This window comes from Ipomoea triloba, chromosome 12 (assembly GCF_003576645.1).
Source record: "Ipomoea triloba cultivar NCNSP0323 chromosome 12, ASM357664v1".
Classification (NCBI taxonomy): domain Eukaryota; kingdom Viridiplantae; phylum Streptophyta; class Magnoliopsida; order Solanales; family Convolvulaceae; genus Ipomoea; species Ipomoea triloba.
In genome coordinates this window covers 157,506-174,573 of record NC_044927.1, presented here as the reverse complement: position 1 = coordinate 174,573, position 17,068 = coordinate 157,506, and the positions used below count along the sequence as shown (strand labels likewise).

Here is a 17,068-nt window from a genome sequence, read left to right as displayed (position 1 = left end):
TTATATGGCCTTAGGTAGGGGTAGCATCTGCACCCGAAGACCCGAAGGAAGGTATAGGCGGGTAAAGTGTTATATAGTCGATAATGAGGACTTTGAAACTTTAACGCCGAAGATGGGAGACAATTGATTAAATAAGTGGCAGTTTCAAAGGCAAAATCCCAGTATTTTAGGGGGACGGAACTTTCAGCCAGTAGGGCTAGTCCGGTTTCAACAACATGCCGATTACGGCGTTCGACTCGTCCATTTTGTTCATGTGTATAGGCACAAGATTGCCTATGCACAATGCCCAAGTCCTCAAAAGTTTTATGGAGTCGGCGATATTCACCGCCTAAATCAGATTGAATGCACTTGATAGAACGCGAAAAACGGCGTTCTACCATCACACGAAACGAGTCAAACACTTTATAAACGTCTGATTTTACCCGTAAGGGATAAAACCAACAATAACGAGTACAATCGTCTACAAATAATATAAAATAACGATAACCAGAATTCGAAATAACAGGCGAAGGCCCCCAGATATCCGTATACAAGAGATCTAAAATACTAGAGCTAGAAGACATGACTCTATCTAAAGAAAAACGGCTGGATTTGCCAAGTTGACACGCGGAGCATAACTGCAACGAACTGCGCTTATTAGCTGTGACCGGAAGGCTCGGTAAGACACGATTTAGGAGTTGCACATGTGGGTGACCCAACCTGCTGTGCCAAACAGTGGAGGACGCGCGAGCACTCAAGAAGGCTAAATGATGACGCGGAACGGACAGCCTGTATTAACCACCCACGGTTGATCCCTTAAGGAGCACCGCCTTGGTGGTGCAGTCCTTGACAACAAAAAAAGACTTGTGAAATTCAAAGAAAACATCATTTTCAACAGTAAAACGATGCACTGACAATAATGGAACTGACAAATTTGGCACATGCAGTATATTTGTTAAACATAAAGATTTAGAGGTGGAGGGAAGAGTTGCACAGCCAACACTGGAAATTTTTAAACCTGCTCCATCGCCCACCCGCAACACGTCGCCGCCCGTGTAGTCATCCGCAGCAGCCATCATCGTCGGATCAGGGGTCGCATGAGCGGTAGCTCCGGTGTCCGGATACCACGTATCCGCAGCAGCCGATGCAACAGCGTCTCCAGCAACGGCGACATGCGCCTGCGCCTGCAGTTGGGGGGCATACCGCTTGTGGCAATACACAGCCGTGTGCCCGTGGGAGCGGCAAATCTGGCATCTCGGATTGTTGCCACGCCCCTGACCGCGACCGGACCTTCCACGGCCTTGCCGACCGCCGCGCTGTTGTCCAAACTGCCCGCGACCGCCATCTCCATTCTGTCGCCGCCCTCTACCAGCAAACATCGCCGTCGGCGCCGCACCGGTAACCATGGCAAAGTCCAAGGAGAGTTCATCGGAGAAGATGAACTCCTGAGCCTGCAAAAAGTCGGCGAGTTGAGGGATCGTTACCGAAGTGCCGGCGATGGTGAGGGAGGCCGCCATTGATCTGAACTCCGGGTGGAGACCCCGGAAGACAAACAGGTTCTGTTCATCCAGCGACACCGGACGGCCGGCCAACGCGAGATCTTCCACCAGAAGCTGTGCTCGCCCAAGATATTTGGCCGGTGAACTGGTGCCCTGGCGGAGATTCTGGAATTGGCCGAGGAGGTTGAGACACCTCGCACGCGTCGACGATCCGAGCGCGGCAGTGATGGACGACCAGACTTCACGCGAGGTTTCCCGGTCGACTGCAAGATACATCACCTCATCCGTGAGAGATGAGATGATCAACGACAGAATAGATTGATCCTGCTGTATCCAAGGACCATAGGCGGGGTTTGGTTCTGCGACTGGCGGAGTTGTACCTGAGGCCGTGTTGCCGGATTCCGGTGCGACGGCGATGGTCATCGGTGGGCACGGATGAGTACCATCGACAAAGCCTAGGAGACCTTGTCCTCGGAGAAACGGCACGAGCTGCGTGCGCCAAAACAGGAAATTGCGAGTGGTTAATTTGATTGAGACAAAGTGATGGGCTGCCGATAGGGAATTGGTGGTGGCCGGAGGAGTAACGGCGGCAGCGGTGACCGTTCTCTCGGAAGAATTGGTGGACATTGTTAGGTGAAGGAGAAAAGATCGGAATCCTAACGCTAACTGATACCAGATGAGAATATTGATTGTATTGATTGACTGAATGAAATTGAATATTACATTCCTATATGAAATAGGAAACTCAAAACTCTCCTACAGACTAGGAAGCTAAGTCAAACATAAACACACACCACACAATATTATTAAAGACAATACTAATATTACTCACAATGACCTGTCTTCCACTTCGTGCAACTTCTAATAAAAACTAAACACAAAAATTAAAGATACGCATCACAAACACCAATTTAACCACCAAGTCCAGCCTCCCTCAGTCATTCGCCATTTCAGTGAAGTGTTAGTAACATGAATTTGAACAGGTTATTACTGTACTTCTTTCTTAATATGTAGGCCGTATTTGGTAAATGGTGTGACAAGTTATACGATTGAGTTATACTTCATAATATACAGGCTCTATTTGGTAAATAATTAGTTTATCAGTCAGTTTTGGTCTATTTGACCATTATTAGTTGTTTGATTTGGTTAAAAAATCAATATAAGTGTTTGGTTAATAAGTTTTTTATAACTCCAAAATACTAAATTTCAAAAGGCTACTCAAAACAACCTTTCTAATTAGACTTTTGAGAAAAAATTATACCAAACAACTATCAGCTAACAGCTAATTTACCAAACATTTTTCTACAATCAATTAATATAATCAATTAATTATACCTTCTAACAATATCAACTAACAGCTATTTACCTACCCGGAGCATAGTATCTTCAGAATTTATGCACAATATATTCACCAACCCACATTAGGCGTATAGGGGCCCGGCGGCCTCTTGGGAAATACGAGCCAGGCCATAACGTTAGTTTTTGTTAGAGGATAAACATTGACTTTGATGAAATGAAATGGTCCCCAGACGCCCAGTCATCAACCGCCCCGGAGAACCCCTCATTTTCTAAAACAAAGTCCTCCATATATAGAAAGAATTAATAAATATATATTTGCTCACATAACCTGCTCAATTATATTGTTCACAGAGATAAAGTTAAGAAAGATAAAAAATCGAGTCTTATCGTTGAGTAGTGAGGGGACTCTTTGTGCGCAATAAATTTATATTTGTTCATTCATAACAATCTCAGTTAATAATATGAATTAAGATACCCGCAACTACTATTTAATACGGAGTAGTATGAATCAAGTGAATCTCATTTTTGTCAAAATAAACTTGTATTTTGACAAGTTAGGATAATAATAGAGTTAGAAATGATGAGCAGGGAGGGCCCAGTTATGAGACAAAATTCCAATTGCTCCGTCGTCTACTTCGACCATAGGATTGGGTTAAAACATTGATGATGGGATGAATAATCTCTGGAAGCTAGCTGGGGGAGGTTAGTATTATTAGGCAATAGGCATCATTATTGTGTGTATGCACGCACCTTTGATGGCCAAAACTCTTTAGGAGCCCAGCCTTCCTGTACTACGTCGTACCTTGTCCGCTATTCACCATCTCTTTTTATACATATTCCCCCACAAAGACTATGTCCGTATCACCAATATTAGGTGATGTGAACTGCTTCATTCTTTCTTCGCCATTCAATCTCTCTCACAAAAGATTAGGTGAAATCATGCGCGCCGTTGAAGGATCTCATCTTAGATTCAACTCTTCTTTTTTCTTTTTCTTTTTGTCCTTTTTTTTTTTTTTAATTTCAAAGAAACTCGCAACTATTACTTGAAAGTGTGCATTCGCTGCTACTAGGAAGATCTTGTGTGACGGACTCGATGCATTCTCGTAGGAGAATCATAACCTATCACTTGACCCCTATTGGGATAAGATTCAATTTATTTTATTTGATATAAACTATTTAGAAATAATATCAAAGGATATGTTTGATGAATTACATATTTATTATTTTATATTTATATGCTAGGATTTAAGCTAAAACTAAATATTGAAAATTTAAAAATTTTAAAGGGTTGACTATATTGGGGGAGTCCTGTTAAAGGACCGCAACTACTAGTTATGAATGGTATCGAAAAACGTTGACACAACTAATGTTACATAATAATATAATATATAATACATTTTAAAACAAATTTCTCAAACGACTTTTATGTCAATGCATTTTTCTAAAAATTAGAAAGAAAAAAAGAAAAAAAAAGGTGATGTATTTTGGTCATCTCCTAGTTGATAAAATAAAGGAACAAAGAGTTGCATATGTGCATGTGAGAAAAATCTCTCATTATTATTTTTTATAAATATTTTGTTTGACACAAAAATATTTTTAAAAAAAATAAAAATTATGAGGGTAATAAGGAATTGGAGGCATTCTTAAATTTTATACCATTGCTTATATTTACTTTGTATGAAATCTCATTATTTGTTGAATTATTAATTTTTGTTGATTCATGTTTTTTTATTTTATTCTAAAAATTACCTATTAATATTCACTCATAAGGTAACATTACCATGCAATTTTATTTTCTTTTGTTATTTGTATTATTTGATTATTTTGTGACTTCTTTTGTATAGAAATACTCATCTTTTTAACTCATTATATAATTAGCTAATTAATAACTTTAATTTACGAGAAAAATCCATCATCACTATTAGCATATACACTTTGAATAAAGCCTACCTTGTGACCTTAATACAGAGTGGAATAATGTTTTTTCTAATTGTTTTTTTAAAGAAAAAGAAAAACAAACGAAAACAAACATATAATTTTCTTTTGAAAGCAAAAATAAACATATAATTAAATGTCAAACATATTGATAGCAATATTGTGCCCTTTTCATGGTCAAAGTAGGCATTAAAACCCAAGAGTCAATATCCTTAAATAGAATAATTAGAAATGTAGACCCATGCATTATTTTATTATTATAAACCCAAAGTTTTATGTTTTTTAGCTACCTCGTGATGAATACTTTTCTTCTTCTTTCCTTGTTAAAATGAATGGACCGCAAATGTTCTCGTCATTTTGCTATTATTTTTGGGTAGACATTGAAAAATGTGCTATGCGTGAATTTTGTTTTGTGTGAATTTTGTTTTGTGATGAGGTAAATAAATCTAGATTGTTTATAGCTGACGGGTTAATAAGTAGTTTTATGGAGAGTCAACTTTAGAATTTTATAATTTCACTGGAAAATGCTATTGTGAAATCATGATTCTCTTTAAGTGTCACAAGTTCTTTTGTTAACAATCTTTTGATTAATTCTATCACACGATAAAAGCATAAATTATGTAATAGTGATTGCAATTTTTTTTCACCAAAAAAAAAAAAAAAAAAAAAACACTTTGCTAGGTGAAAGGCCACATTTACCGTGATATACGTTAGGTGGGTAGCTTTGCAGCGCAAATTATATCGTGGACCATGATCATAGCTGATACTGCAGTTGTGCTGAACGGATATTGCAGCTGTGTTGAAAAGATACTGCAGTCTTGTTGAAAGGAAACTGCAGTTGCACGGAACAGAGGTCATTCATCAGTTCAACACAACTGCAGTATCCGTTCAACCCAACTGCAGTATCTTTTCAACACAACTGTAGTATCCGTTCAACACAACTACAGTTCCACACGGTCTCTGTTTCGCACAACTGCAGTTTCCTTTCAACACAACTGCACTATCAGTTCAACACAACTGCAGTATCCACCATGACCCATGGTCCACAGTATAACGACTCGCTTTGCAGAACACTTTGAAGAATATATATATATATATATATATATATATATATATATATATATATAAAAGAATGTTTAGTCAGAATATATTGGAGTAGAATTCTAATACTTTCTAATATTGGAGTATATTACATTTATTTATTATTTTATATTTTAAAATTATTTTTATTAACAGACCAGTCATCCAATTACTTCATCTTCCAAATCATTGGTCTGTCAAAACCTTGACGGAATAATATTTCGTGATTACATTAAAAAAAGACTTCACTTCCTAAGAAGTTACGTTTCTTCTTCCTGGCCGTACGTTCTTCTCCGAAAACTAGTGAATTGCACCAATTGTACAACACTCCAATACAACATATATTTTTATTATAATGGATAAGCTATGATTCGGATTACAAATCCGATTCAAATGTAGATATGATATCAGATCTATACATATCGGAGTTCTTAAAAGGTTTGCGGTGTTCTGGTGTTCCAAATTATTCTTTGACACTAAAAGTTGATTCACCTGTGATACTTTAGAGGAACATAGACCATTGTTTAGGACTGTGCAATGGAATTATGCAAATTGTTACTAGATTGTCGGATATGTTTTAGAAGCTAAAATTATGTGAGGGAATAATGTAAGAACCAAAGTTTTACTGTCGCAGACGTCGTTACAACCTTCAAATCCAAGGTTATACCTTTCAAGTTCCAAAGAAAGCAATTATGGTTGATGTTGTCATACAATAAATAAAAGCCAATGCCAAAAGCTATCACACGTGGGTTTATTTTTGAGAAACCATGTCTTTAATTATATATAGTCAAATGTACGTAGCACTTACAAGAGTAAGTAATTCAAAAGGATTAAAAACTTTGATCTGTAGGGATAATGGACAATATTTGAGTACGACTAAAAATGTCTTATACAAATAAGTTTTCAATAATGTGTAATGCAATTTCAATGTTAATTGTTAGTAAATAATTTGTTCTATACAAATTTTTTTATTATGATAATTGTTTCATTATATTATTATCATTAGTGTACGTGCATCACACGGGTGCAAACACTAGTTATATATAATACCCACAAACCTTATAGTAATATTTGAACTAATATCAAGAATTTTAATTGATATGTGATTCTAATTTGACTAATGGTTAGGAGTTCAGATCAAGAATATTTGTGGTAGTATACAAGTGCTTGTTGGGAAGGTCATGAGTTGTTTCCCTCTCGACTTTGGATGTTAGCACCCAAAAAGTATGTTAGAAGATTATTGCCGATTTGCGGGTGAGGCATATTTACTGATAGTATAATAGAGCAACTGATTTTCTTGCTAAAATAATTATCCAATAAGATTGTTATTAGTGGTGGGTTGTTGAGTAGCTCAATTTCATACACAAATAACAAAAACAGTCATTTTAAACTAAAATTAATTTAAACTTCAAAATAAATTATTGATAATTAAAGGAAAAAAAAAACAAAAGTTGATCTTAGATTAAAAGTCCTTGATTCCTTTGCCGTTGCTCAATCATCTTCAATTCCACAGGAAAAAACAAGCATCGTCGTCGCCATCACTATCAAGCGTTTCGGCAATGGCGTTTCTTATTCCCCTGCGTACCGTACCGTACGGAAAGAATGGAAGAAAGAAAACATAACCGCAAAGTTTACTTTGAATTTTGAAAATATATATTTGGATGGGATTGGGTCCGTAGCGTTTGGTACAAATTTCTGCACAATGTACGGACAAGTTTGTCATGAAATGAGGAGACTTCACTTTCGTCTTTCTCTCTGTCACAAGTATGAACATAACGTTAAGTAATTGTATTTTTAAAAAAAAGAGTGCATTATGATGGGCACATAATGAATACGGCGAGTATCATGCTGTTGTTATGTAATTGGCCAGGTCAACGGTACAATGGAATTGTTTAGTGGTTTCACATGCGAGGTTCGTGGCTAGGTAGGCAAGCATGTACGTAATTATTGATTTGAATTGAAAGAGTGCTAACTGTTTGGATTATTAAGCTTAAATTAAATACGCAGACAACGGCAGGATTAGTGGGTGATATATTATATATATATATATTAGTGTAGTGAGTAGTCACGCATATATGGTTGCACTTGCACATGCCAGAAGGCAGGAGGCATGTGAGCATTTCACTAAGAAAAGCCACTCTGCAATTTAAAGGGGACAGATACATTAATATTTCACACTGCAGGATTGGAATTGCCATTTGCCATTTGTTTGGCTTGCTGGAAGCGTCTCAATAATGCAATTCCTTCCACTTTTCCCCCATCAAATCAATTTTTTTTTAAAAATGCAATAATTCACTTATTTTTGCATTGTTTTTTATTTCTACTAATCATTTGGGGCATCGAATTTTCAATAATTAAATCTTAAAAAAGAAAACCTGGAAGGCATAAACAACTCAATATGAAATTATGTGCCTTGAGCTGTGAATAAAAATTGATAATTTGGTTTTTGGGCCTTCAAACTCATACAGGAAGGTATCTGAATCTGATTCTTCCAACATCATATTAAAATCTCTAGCATAGAGGCAATTAATTAGGCAAATCCAATCCATTCTCAGGTTGCTTTTTTTTGTTTTGAAAACATTCTCAGGTAGCTTTATTCCTAAATGGAAAGAGGGAAAGAACCAATCCCCCCAATAAAGGAGAGTAATACTGCAGAAAATTGGATGAAAAAGCTAAACAAATGCAGCAATCAAAATTCAAAATCAAGATTGAAGCATAATACAAATCAGCATTCAGTAAGCAAAGAAAATCCTCACATTCTCTACCCCATCCCTAGCATGTCACTGAACTTAAACACACAAGTTAGCAACTTTGGCCAGTCCCACAACACCAAGAATAATCAATCAACAAACTACTGCACGCTCCATCTATTTTGCTCTACCTTTTATATATCTCTGATACATATCAGGCAGTTTATTCTTGTATGGTAACACGTAATCCCCCAAAAACTTTGATTCACTCAACACTATGGCTGTAAAGAGCGAGCACACTCTCAGATTATTTTCTTCCAGAGTTTTCAACACTTGACTCCTAGGGATGCTCTTCTTCTCCAAACTATATGTTAGAATGATGGGCCGAAAAGCCAGGTAATAGGATTCATACCCAAGTTCCTTCATAAAAAAATTCAGTACCTTTTTCAACCTAGCCTCTGATAGAGTTAAAGAATGGGGTAGTTTTTGCACCATGGTAGAAATTTCTGAATTAGACCACCCATAGCTCCTGAAGATTTCAAGTTTCTTGTCCACTGTTGACTTATTCAGTGCAGTTGCAACAAGTAATCCGCAGTAAAACATTGGGGAGTTTCGAGAAATCCCAAACTCCATTTCTACTCTTTTCAAAGTATTGCCAATCCAAGTAGGCTTATTTGTTATATAACGTGGCCTTGCCATGACAAACTGTTGGATTTTATCGTCTGAAAAACCAGCTTCTTGCAGCAACAGTATATTAGCTTCCATAGTTTTGCAACTACTGTAGGAAAGCAAACGACCAGATCTCTTTAGAGCTTTCACAGCATTCTTATTGCTACCAGCAGCTCGTCTGATTAAATGTAAGGCAGGTCTCAGATGAGTGTCTAATCCTCTAGCAAGAACGAAGGGATATTTTGCAATGAAATTGAAAAGATCTGACCCAGATAGCCCAAATTCTTCCAGGCACTGAATTTTGGGGTGAAGCTTTTTGTCAGGGTCATAGAGTAGCAATTTTGGAAACTTGGACACAGCAGCATTTATATGAGCCTGATCCATGCCTATCCGTTCCAGATAATCAACAACTAAGACAGCATTTGCTTGAGATTTATGTGAGCTTAAGCTGCTTAATTTAGCGACTGCAGAGATAGCATCATCTCTGGAGGAGTTGAGAGAGTCTGTGCTACAGTCCACTAATAAATGGTTCCCAGTCCGATTGGCTGCAGTTTCCCCTGCTTGCACTTTAGCAGTAATCAAGTAGTTAAACCCTGTAGAAGACCTCAAGTTACATTTATCGTTAGAGAAAAAGATGAAAAGCTGCCTCTGTCTGGAGCCATCGACTTTGCCACCAGGTACTCCAAGTATCTGAGAAAAAGAAAATCCCGCTGTTCTGATCATCACAACTATTAAAAAAGATGTTTTTATCTGTTCTGTTTATCAATGTGGCACAAACATCTGCTGGTTCTGGTACAAGCCTTTTGTCGAACACTTTGCATGCAAGTACTTCCCTGTTTCCAACAGCCTTGGACGACTTTATGGAGAGCTTGGATTGAATCAGAATGGCAGATATCAACACCAAATGCTTGATAATTTATGAAAATGAGAGAACATGATAGTATATGAAAATGAGAGAACAGAAGCCAGCCGCCGCTGCAGAAATGAGTACGATAAATCAAAAGATGGAGTGGAAATGAGGAAAACTATGGGATGAGATAATCCTAAATCGTAACAAAATTTGCTCACCTCTCAACCGGAAGCAAAAAAACTTGCTGATTTGATACTCAAACGGGTAACTCTTCCCAACAGGGAAACGATTCCTGGCTCTGAAATGAACCTCATCAACTAATAACGCTGGTCGACTACCGGTGCTAACGAGTGGTTTTAGGCAGAGTTAAATACGCATTACACCCAGGATAAACTGCAACAATTAAAGGGTTTATCAAATCCAGATTCTAACGTGAAAATTTAAGAGAGAAAAATTATGGGCTCTTTTAGTTTAAGTCAAGACAAGAGAATTTCATTATTTTGCATTTGCTGTTTACATGGAATAAGCTTGTTAGAAAGTAATTGGTGGAAATATTAGTTCCAGAGGTGTTTTTAATTGCCTTCAAATGTGGTGTGACTATTGAATTTTTTTATTTTTTATTTTTAAAGTTGAATTTAATTATCAATTGGATTTGCAAAACGGAATTTGTTCTTCTCCAAAATTTTATGTTTCAGTTTGACAGGACAGTGGAAAGATAAATTAGGACAACTCAATTGTATATTAAGTTGTCTGGAGCTCACCGGGTAATTCCTATTCTACGAAAAACTAATTGAACCGCCCGTATAGTAGTTTACAGTATACTTAATATCTAATACAACGCATGTTATGCTTTATGTTAAATCATAGACAAAGAATACTGGGCTTTTTGACAAGGAAATTGATTGAGAACCACAAGAAGAAGTCGCATAATCAAATGACAAGCTAAACAAATGTAGCCATCAAAATTTAACTGCATTTGGAACCCCTTCATTCTTGACCAGATCACAAGCATGTCACAGAAATCAAGGACACAAGTAAATATAGAAAAAAGCAGAATGCAAGCTCAATCTATTTTGCTGTAGTTTTTATGTATCTCTGATACATATCAGGCAGCTTATTCTTGTAGGGTAGCACATAATCCCCCAAAAACTTTGATTCACTCATCACTATGGCTGTAAAGAGCGAGCAAGCTCTCAGCTCATTTTCTTCAAGGATTTTCAACACTCCACTCCTAGGGATGATCTTCTTCTCCAAACTATATATTAGAATGACAGGGCGAAAAGCCAGGTATTGGGATCCATATCCAAGCTCCTTCATTAAAAAATTCAGTACCTTTTTCAACCTGACCTCTGATAGAGTTAAAGGTTGAGGTAGTTTTTGCAGCATTGTAGAAATTTCAGAATCAGACCACCCATAGCTCCTGAAGATTTCGAGTTTCTTGTCCACTGTTGACTTATTCAGTGCAGCTGCAACAAGTAATCCGCAGTAAAACATTGGGGAGCTTCGAGAAATCCCAAACTCCATTTCCACTCTTTTCAAAATATTGTCAATCCAAGTAGGATTACTTCTTAAAGAACTTGGTCTTGCCATTACAAAGCGTTGGATTTGATCATCTGATAAACCCGCTTCTGTTCGCAGCAGCAGTATATTGTTTTCAATGGTTTTGCAACTGCTGTATGAAAGCAAACGACCGGATCTCTTTAGAGCTTTCACGGCATTCTGATTGCTACCAGCGGCTTGTCTGATTAAATGTAAGGCAGGTCGCAGATGAGTCTCTAACCCTCTAGCAAGAAAAAAGGGATATCTTGCAATGAAATCCACAAGATCTGACCCGGATAGCCCGAATTCTTCAAGGCACTGGATTTTAGGGCTAAGGTTTTTGCTAGGGTGATAGAGTAGCAATTTAGGAAACTTGGAAACTGCAGCTTTGATATGGCTCTGCTCCATGCCTATCCGTTTCAGATAATCAACAACAATGGCGGCATTTGCTCGAGATTTATATGGGCTTAACTTAGCGACTACTGAGATTGCTTCATCTCTGGAGAAGTTGAGACAGTCCGTGAAATAGTCCACCGATAAATGGCTCCCCGGAATCCGATTGCCTGCAGTTTCCGCTGCTTCCACTTCCACTTTAGCAGTCGCGGAGTAGCTAAACCTAGTAGAAGAAGACCTCAATTTACAGTTATAGTTGGAGAAGAAGAAGAAAAGTTGCCTGTGTCTGGAGCCATTTTCTTTGCCACCAGCTACTCCAAGTATCTGAGCAGAAGAAAACCCCGCAGTTCCGATCATTACAACTCATAAAAACACATGTTTTTTCTTCTTATCAATGCACCGAGCAGCAGGCCACAAGCATCTGCGGATTTTGGATAAGCCTTTTGTCGAGCACCTTACATGCAAGGCAAAGGCAAAGGCAAGCCAAGCACTTCCCTGTTTCCCACAGCCTTCCACTTCTTTTTATGGACCGTTTGGATTGAATTAGAATTTAGAAGGGCGGATATCAACGTCAAAACACAAATAGGCATATTACCATTGTATAAATAAATACATTCTGGGTATTAGGTATGTCTACTACACAATTTATTATTGTCCCTAAAATATCAAATTTTATGCATTTAGTTGTTCTTTAAACAAAAATAATGTTATCTCTAACTTTTGCCAAACACAAGTTCCAAGACATGAATTTTCAGACATAAAGACCTATGATTATGAAATTAATACTACATCAGCTTCTGATACTGAAACTCTGATCTCTACACATCTAATAGAACACAACACACACATGTTCTTTTAATTTGTTTATAGCATATGTCAGTTAAAGCACAGAAAAAGATAATTGATTGACAACGAAACAAGTCAAATGCAATGCAGCCATCAAAATTTAAAATCAAGATTTAAGCATAATGCAAATCAGCATTCAGTGAGCAAAGTAAGTCAACAATATAATTGCAATTAAAATCCCAAACATATATGTCACAGAACGAAATGAAAGACACAAGTGAGCAACATCAATCATCCCCACAACACGATCTATTTAGCTGTACTTGTTATGTATTTCTGATACATATCAGGCAGCTTATTCTTGTAGGGCAGCACATATTCTCCAAAAAACTTGGATTCGCTCATCACTATGGCTGTAAAGAGCGAGCACGCTCTTAGCTCATTTTCTTCAAGAATTTTCAACACTTGACTCCTAGGGATGATCTTCTTCTCCAAACTATATTTTAGAAGAACAGGGCGGAAAGCCAGGTAATGGGATCCATACCCAAGTTCATTCATTAAAAAATTCAGTACCTTTTTCAACCTAGCCTCTGATAGAGTTAAAGGTTGAGGTAGTTTTTGCAGCATTGTAGAAATTTCTGAATTAGACCACCCATAGCTCCTGAAGATTTCGAGTTTCTTGTCCACTGTTGACTTATTCAATGCAGCTGCAACAAGTAATCCACAGTAAAAAGCTGGGGAGCTTCGAGAAATCCCAAAATCCGTTTCCACTCTTGTCAAAATATTGCCAATCCAAGCAGGCTTACTTGTTAAATAACATGGTCTTTCCACTATAAACCGTTGGATTTGATCATCTGATAAACCCGCTTCTTGCAGCAGCAGTATATTGTTTTCAATGGCTTTGCAACTGCTGTATGAAAGCAAACGACCAAATCTCTTTAGAGCTTTCGCGGCATTCTGATTGCTACCAGCCGCTTGCCTGATTAAATGCAAGGTAGGTCTCAGATGAGTCTCTAATCCTCTAGCAAGAAAGAAGGGATGTCTTGCAACGAAATCCACAAGATCTCGCCCAGATATCCCGAATTCTTCAAGGCACTGAATTTTGGGGTGTAGGTTTTTGTCAGGGTGATAGAGTAGCAATTTAGGAAACTTGGAAACAGCAGCCTTGATATGGGTCTGCTCCATGCCTATCCGTTTCAGATAATCGACAACAATGGCGGCATTCGCTTGAGATTTATACGGGCTTAACTTAGCAACTGCTGAGATAGCTTCATCTCTGGAGAAATTGAGACAGTCGGTGAAATAGTCCACCAATAAATGGCTCCCCGGGGTCCGATTGCCTGCAGTTTCCGCTGCTTCCACTTTAGCAGTAGTGTAGTAGTTAGACCCAGTAGAAGACCTCAACTTACAGTTATAGGTAGAGATAAAGAAGAAAAGCTTTCTCTGTCTGTAGCCATAGTTCTTGCTACCAGGTATAACAAGTATCTGAGCTGAAGAAAACCCTGTAGTTCCGAGCATTACAACAGACGTTTTTGTTTGATCTTTTTATCAGTGTATCGAGCAGCAGGGCACAAAGCATCTGCATGCGGGTTTAGTTTAAGTGTTGTAAACCTTTTGTCGAACACCTTGCATGCAACTACTTCCGTGTTTTCCCACAAAGCCTACCACTATGTCTTTATGGAGAGTTTTGTTTGGAATGACTTTTTAAGGGTGGGCAATTTTGTCAAATAAATGTATTGCAGGACTATGGAGCACCTTTTGTCTCATATGTATGAAGAGGAAAAAGAAATTGAATTTTCATATTTATATCTAGAAAGAAATTTAATTTATATATGCACCCTTTTCATTTTAATTTTTATCAATTTCCACCCAAATTTTTTAGGGAATAACTCATGAGTAAACATATTACCATGTGTAAAGATCCTTTACACAATTAAGTCACAAAGACGTGCTTCACCCATTCATAATGTACCACAAAGTTTTCAGCCACTGCACAATTTATTATCACTAAATATCAATTTTAAGGTATTTAGTTATTCCAAAGAAAAATGCGACCTCCAATTTTCCACCCTAATTTTAAGATGGAGTATACTTCCATGCTAAATTAACTTTGCACGCCAAATCAGTTTGGGCAGTATATAACTCAAGCTGCATCGTAGCATCATCTCCCCCAACTAAAAGCGCTATCTCTTCCTAGTGTTACTGGTTTTTATTACACACTTCTATTAGCTATTTGTATTACAGAATGAACAAAAATACCCGAACAGACCTTTATGTACTAGTTCAATAAGCAATATTTAGAAAAGAAACCAAGATTATACTTAAAGTGAGTAAGCAATATTTATATTTAAAAAAGAGACCAAGATTATACTCAAATTAGGCAAATTCCTTGTGTGAACCGGCATTTAACCCGGTCTGCTGCTGAACCAACCATGATTTACATCCTATATGCTATGTTAAGCCAGATTGTGAGGGGACTTTGGGGTATGGAATTCAACCATTTGGGGAGAAGAATGCACAATAACTGGTACTGCAGTGTACCCACCTTCTTTCAATTAATAAAGCCTTTTGAATGCAAAGCCGCAGCAGCTGCTGGCAGACTTAAATGGGCATTGCAACCCAAACACAGTACAGCAGTTAATCACTGGATTTCAGTTTGGACAGCTAAATGCCATTGCTACTAAACTGCCAGTGGAAACAAAGAGCAACTTGAAACTAGTTGAATGATTAAAGGATAACGCAATCGACTTTCTGGTTGCCATTGCTACTAAAATACCATGAGCATACACATATTACAAACATTTCTCAACACAAATCTTATGAGGATGCCAGGAAAACATCAATTTTCAGCAGTACAGCAGTTAATCACTGGATTTCAGTTTGGACAGCTAAATGCCATCTACTAAACTGCCAGTGGAAACAAAGAGCAACTTGAAACTAGTTGAATGATTAAAGGATAACGCAATCAACTTTCTGGTTGCCATTGCTACTAAAATACCATGAGCATACACATATTACAAACATTTCTAAACACAAATCTTATGAGGATGCCAGGAAAACATCAATTTTCAGCAGAAAAGCAACCAAATAGGAACACATATTCTGCGGAGTAATTCAAGTAGGATGTATGACGAAAGAACAACATTTAAGGGAAAAATCAACTGCATTAATTCTAACAACAAAATTCATTGAAAATCAAAAATAACAAGCAACATAGAATCCTCAAAACATCCTTTTCTCCAAATTATAAAATCCATAATATAACTTCTGAAACGAGGCGAACCACCAACTATCTGTATCATCTGTGTTCACAGATCTTGCACGCTCAAACCTACAAATAAGTTATGTGCTCAATATATCAGATGCAGATTACCAGCTAGCAATGCATAAGCTCTAATGCTACGATTTGCTCTTTAAAAAACATAAATGAAACTGTACCAGGAGGAAGGGATTGCTTGAGCTTGTCGGCCTTCTCGAAGTCGGAGACGCAGAGGGTGTAGAGGTATTTGGAGCATCGGACCTTGAACTTGACCGAGTCCTTGTTTTTCTTTATCTTCACCGATCGGGCATCTTTCCTCCTCGCTGTTAGGAGAAAGTCCTTTATCTCATGTATTTGCTTCGGCATCTTCACTGGAACTTTTTTCTCCGAACCGCTGCAACTGCTGTGATACAATAGAGGTAGTGCCGTGAGTCCGTGACTGCGCCCTATATATCTACTTGAAAAAACCCTAATCCCATATATTTAAATGTGACGCTTTTGCCCTTCTTTCTTTTTTTTTTTTTTAATTTTAACCAAAGCATATATTTCCTCTTTCTTAATCTTAAAAAATAAAAATTGGAGTAACTGAATTAGAGTCGAGTAGGTCATTAAATTGCACACAAAAATGTAATTAGACCACTGAACCTAAAAAAATTTATAATTGAATCTCTAAACTGACCAATTTCATGTAATTTCTCCAATTTGCAGGTTCTAAACAAATAACCTTAAATTTAAAATATTTTAAAAAATTAAATGAGCCAAATACACAAATACAATTTTCTGTTGTGCAATCAAACATAGAAAATCAAAATATTTTCGAAAAAATGACTAATTTTTCAGAAGTTATTTTCCTACTTTCTAAACGGATCATGAATATTAATCACTCATATGTCTCATTTGACAAAGTATAGAGATGGTCAAATAATTATTAAAATGGACATTTTATAAGTCAATTGGCTTATTTTATTTAAATGAGCAAATTGTCATTTTGGTCCATTGACTATAGGGGTTCTGTTAATTGCAATCCACAACTTTTAAAGCTGTTAATTCCGTACCTTAACTAGGGGTGAGCATCGGTCGGTTTCGGTCG

General features: G+C 37.4%; 3 protein-coding genes across 3 annotated transcripts; all 3 read right to left on the bottom strand.

The window, feature by feature from the left end:
* Positions 1–8,473: 8,473 nt before the first annotated feature.
* Positions 8,474–10,497, bottom strand: LOC115998658 (transcription termination factor MTERF4, chloroplastic-like). Its single transcript, XM_031238282.1, has 2 exons — positions 10,220–10,497; positions 8,474–10,126 (listed from the first exon to the last, which is right to left on the bottom strand). Exon 2 carries the CDS (start codon positions 9,872–9,874, stop codon positions 8,660–8,662), a length of 1,215 nt encoding a protein of 404 aa, XP_031094142.1. The 5' UTR covers positions 9,875–10,126; positions 10,220–10,497; the 3' UTR covers positions 8,474–8,659.
* Positions 10,498–10,954: 457 nt separating this feature from the next.
* On the bottom strand, positions 10,955–12,570 carry LOC115998694 (transcription termination factor MTERF4, chloroplastic-like). The gene has a single exon (XM_031238325.1). It carries the CDS (start codon positions 12,288–12,290, stop codon positions 11,070–11,072), a length of 1,221 nt encoding a protein of 406 aa, XP_031094185.1. The 5' UTR covers positions 12,291–12,570; the 3' UTR covers positions 10,955–11,069.
* A 458-nt stretch (positions 12,571–13,028) lies between these two features.
* On the bottom strand, positions 13,029–14,237 carry LOC115998768 (transcription termination factor MTERF2, chloroplastic-like). Its single transcript, XM_031238423.1, has one exon. It carries the CDS (start codon positions 14,235–14,237, stop codon positions 13,029–13,031), a length of 1,209 nt encoding a protein of 402 aa, XP_031094283.1.
* Positions 14,238–17,068: the final 2,831 nt, after the last annotated feature.

Bases quoted from the DNA above. Each gene is read 5' to 3' on its own strand.
- LOC115998658 (XM_031238282.1), bottom strand. From the start codon at position 9,874: ATGATCAGAACAGCGGGATTTTCTTTTTCTCAGATACTTGGAGTACCT.
- LOC115998694 (XM_031238325.1), bottom strand. From the start codon at position 12,290: ATGATCGGAACTGCGGGGTTTTCTTCTGCTCAGATACTTGGAGTAGCT.
- LOC115998768 (XM_031238423.1), bottom strand. From the start codon at position 14,237: ATGCTCGGAACTACAGGGTTTTCTTCAGCTCAGATACTTGTTATACCT.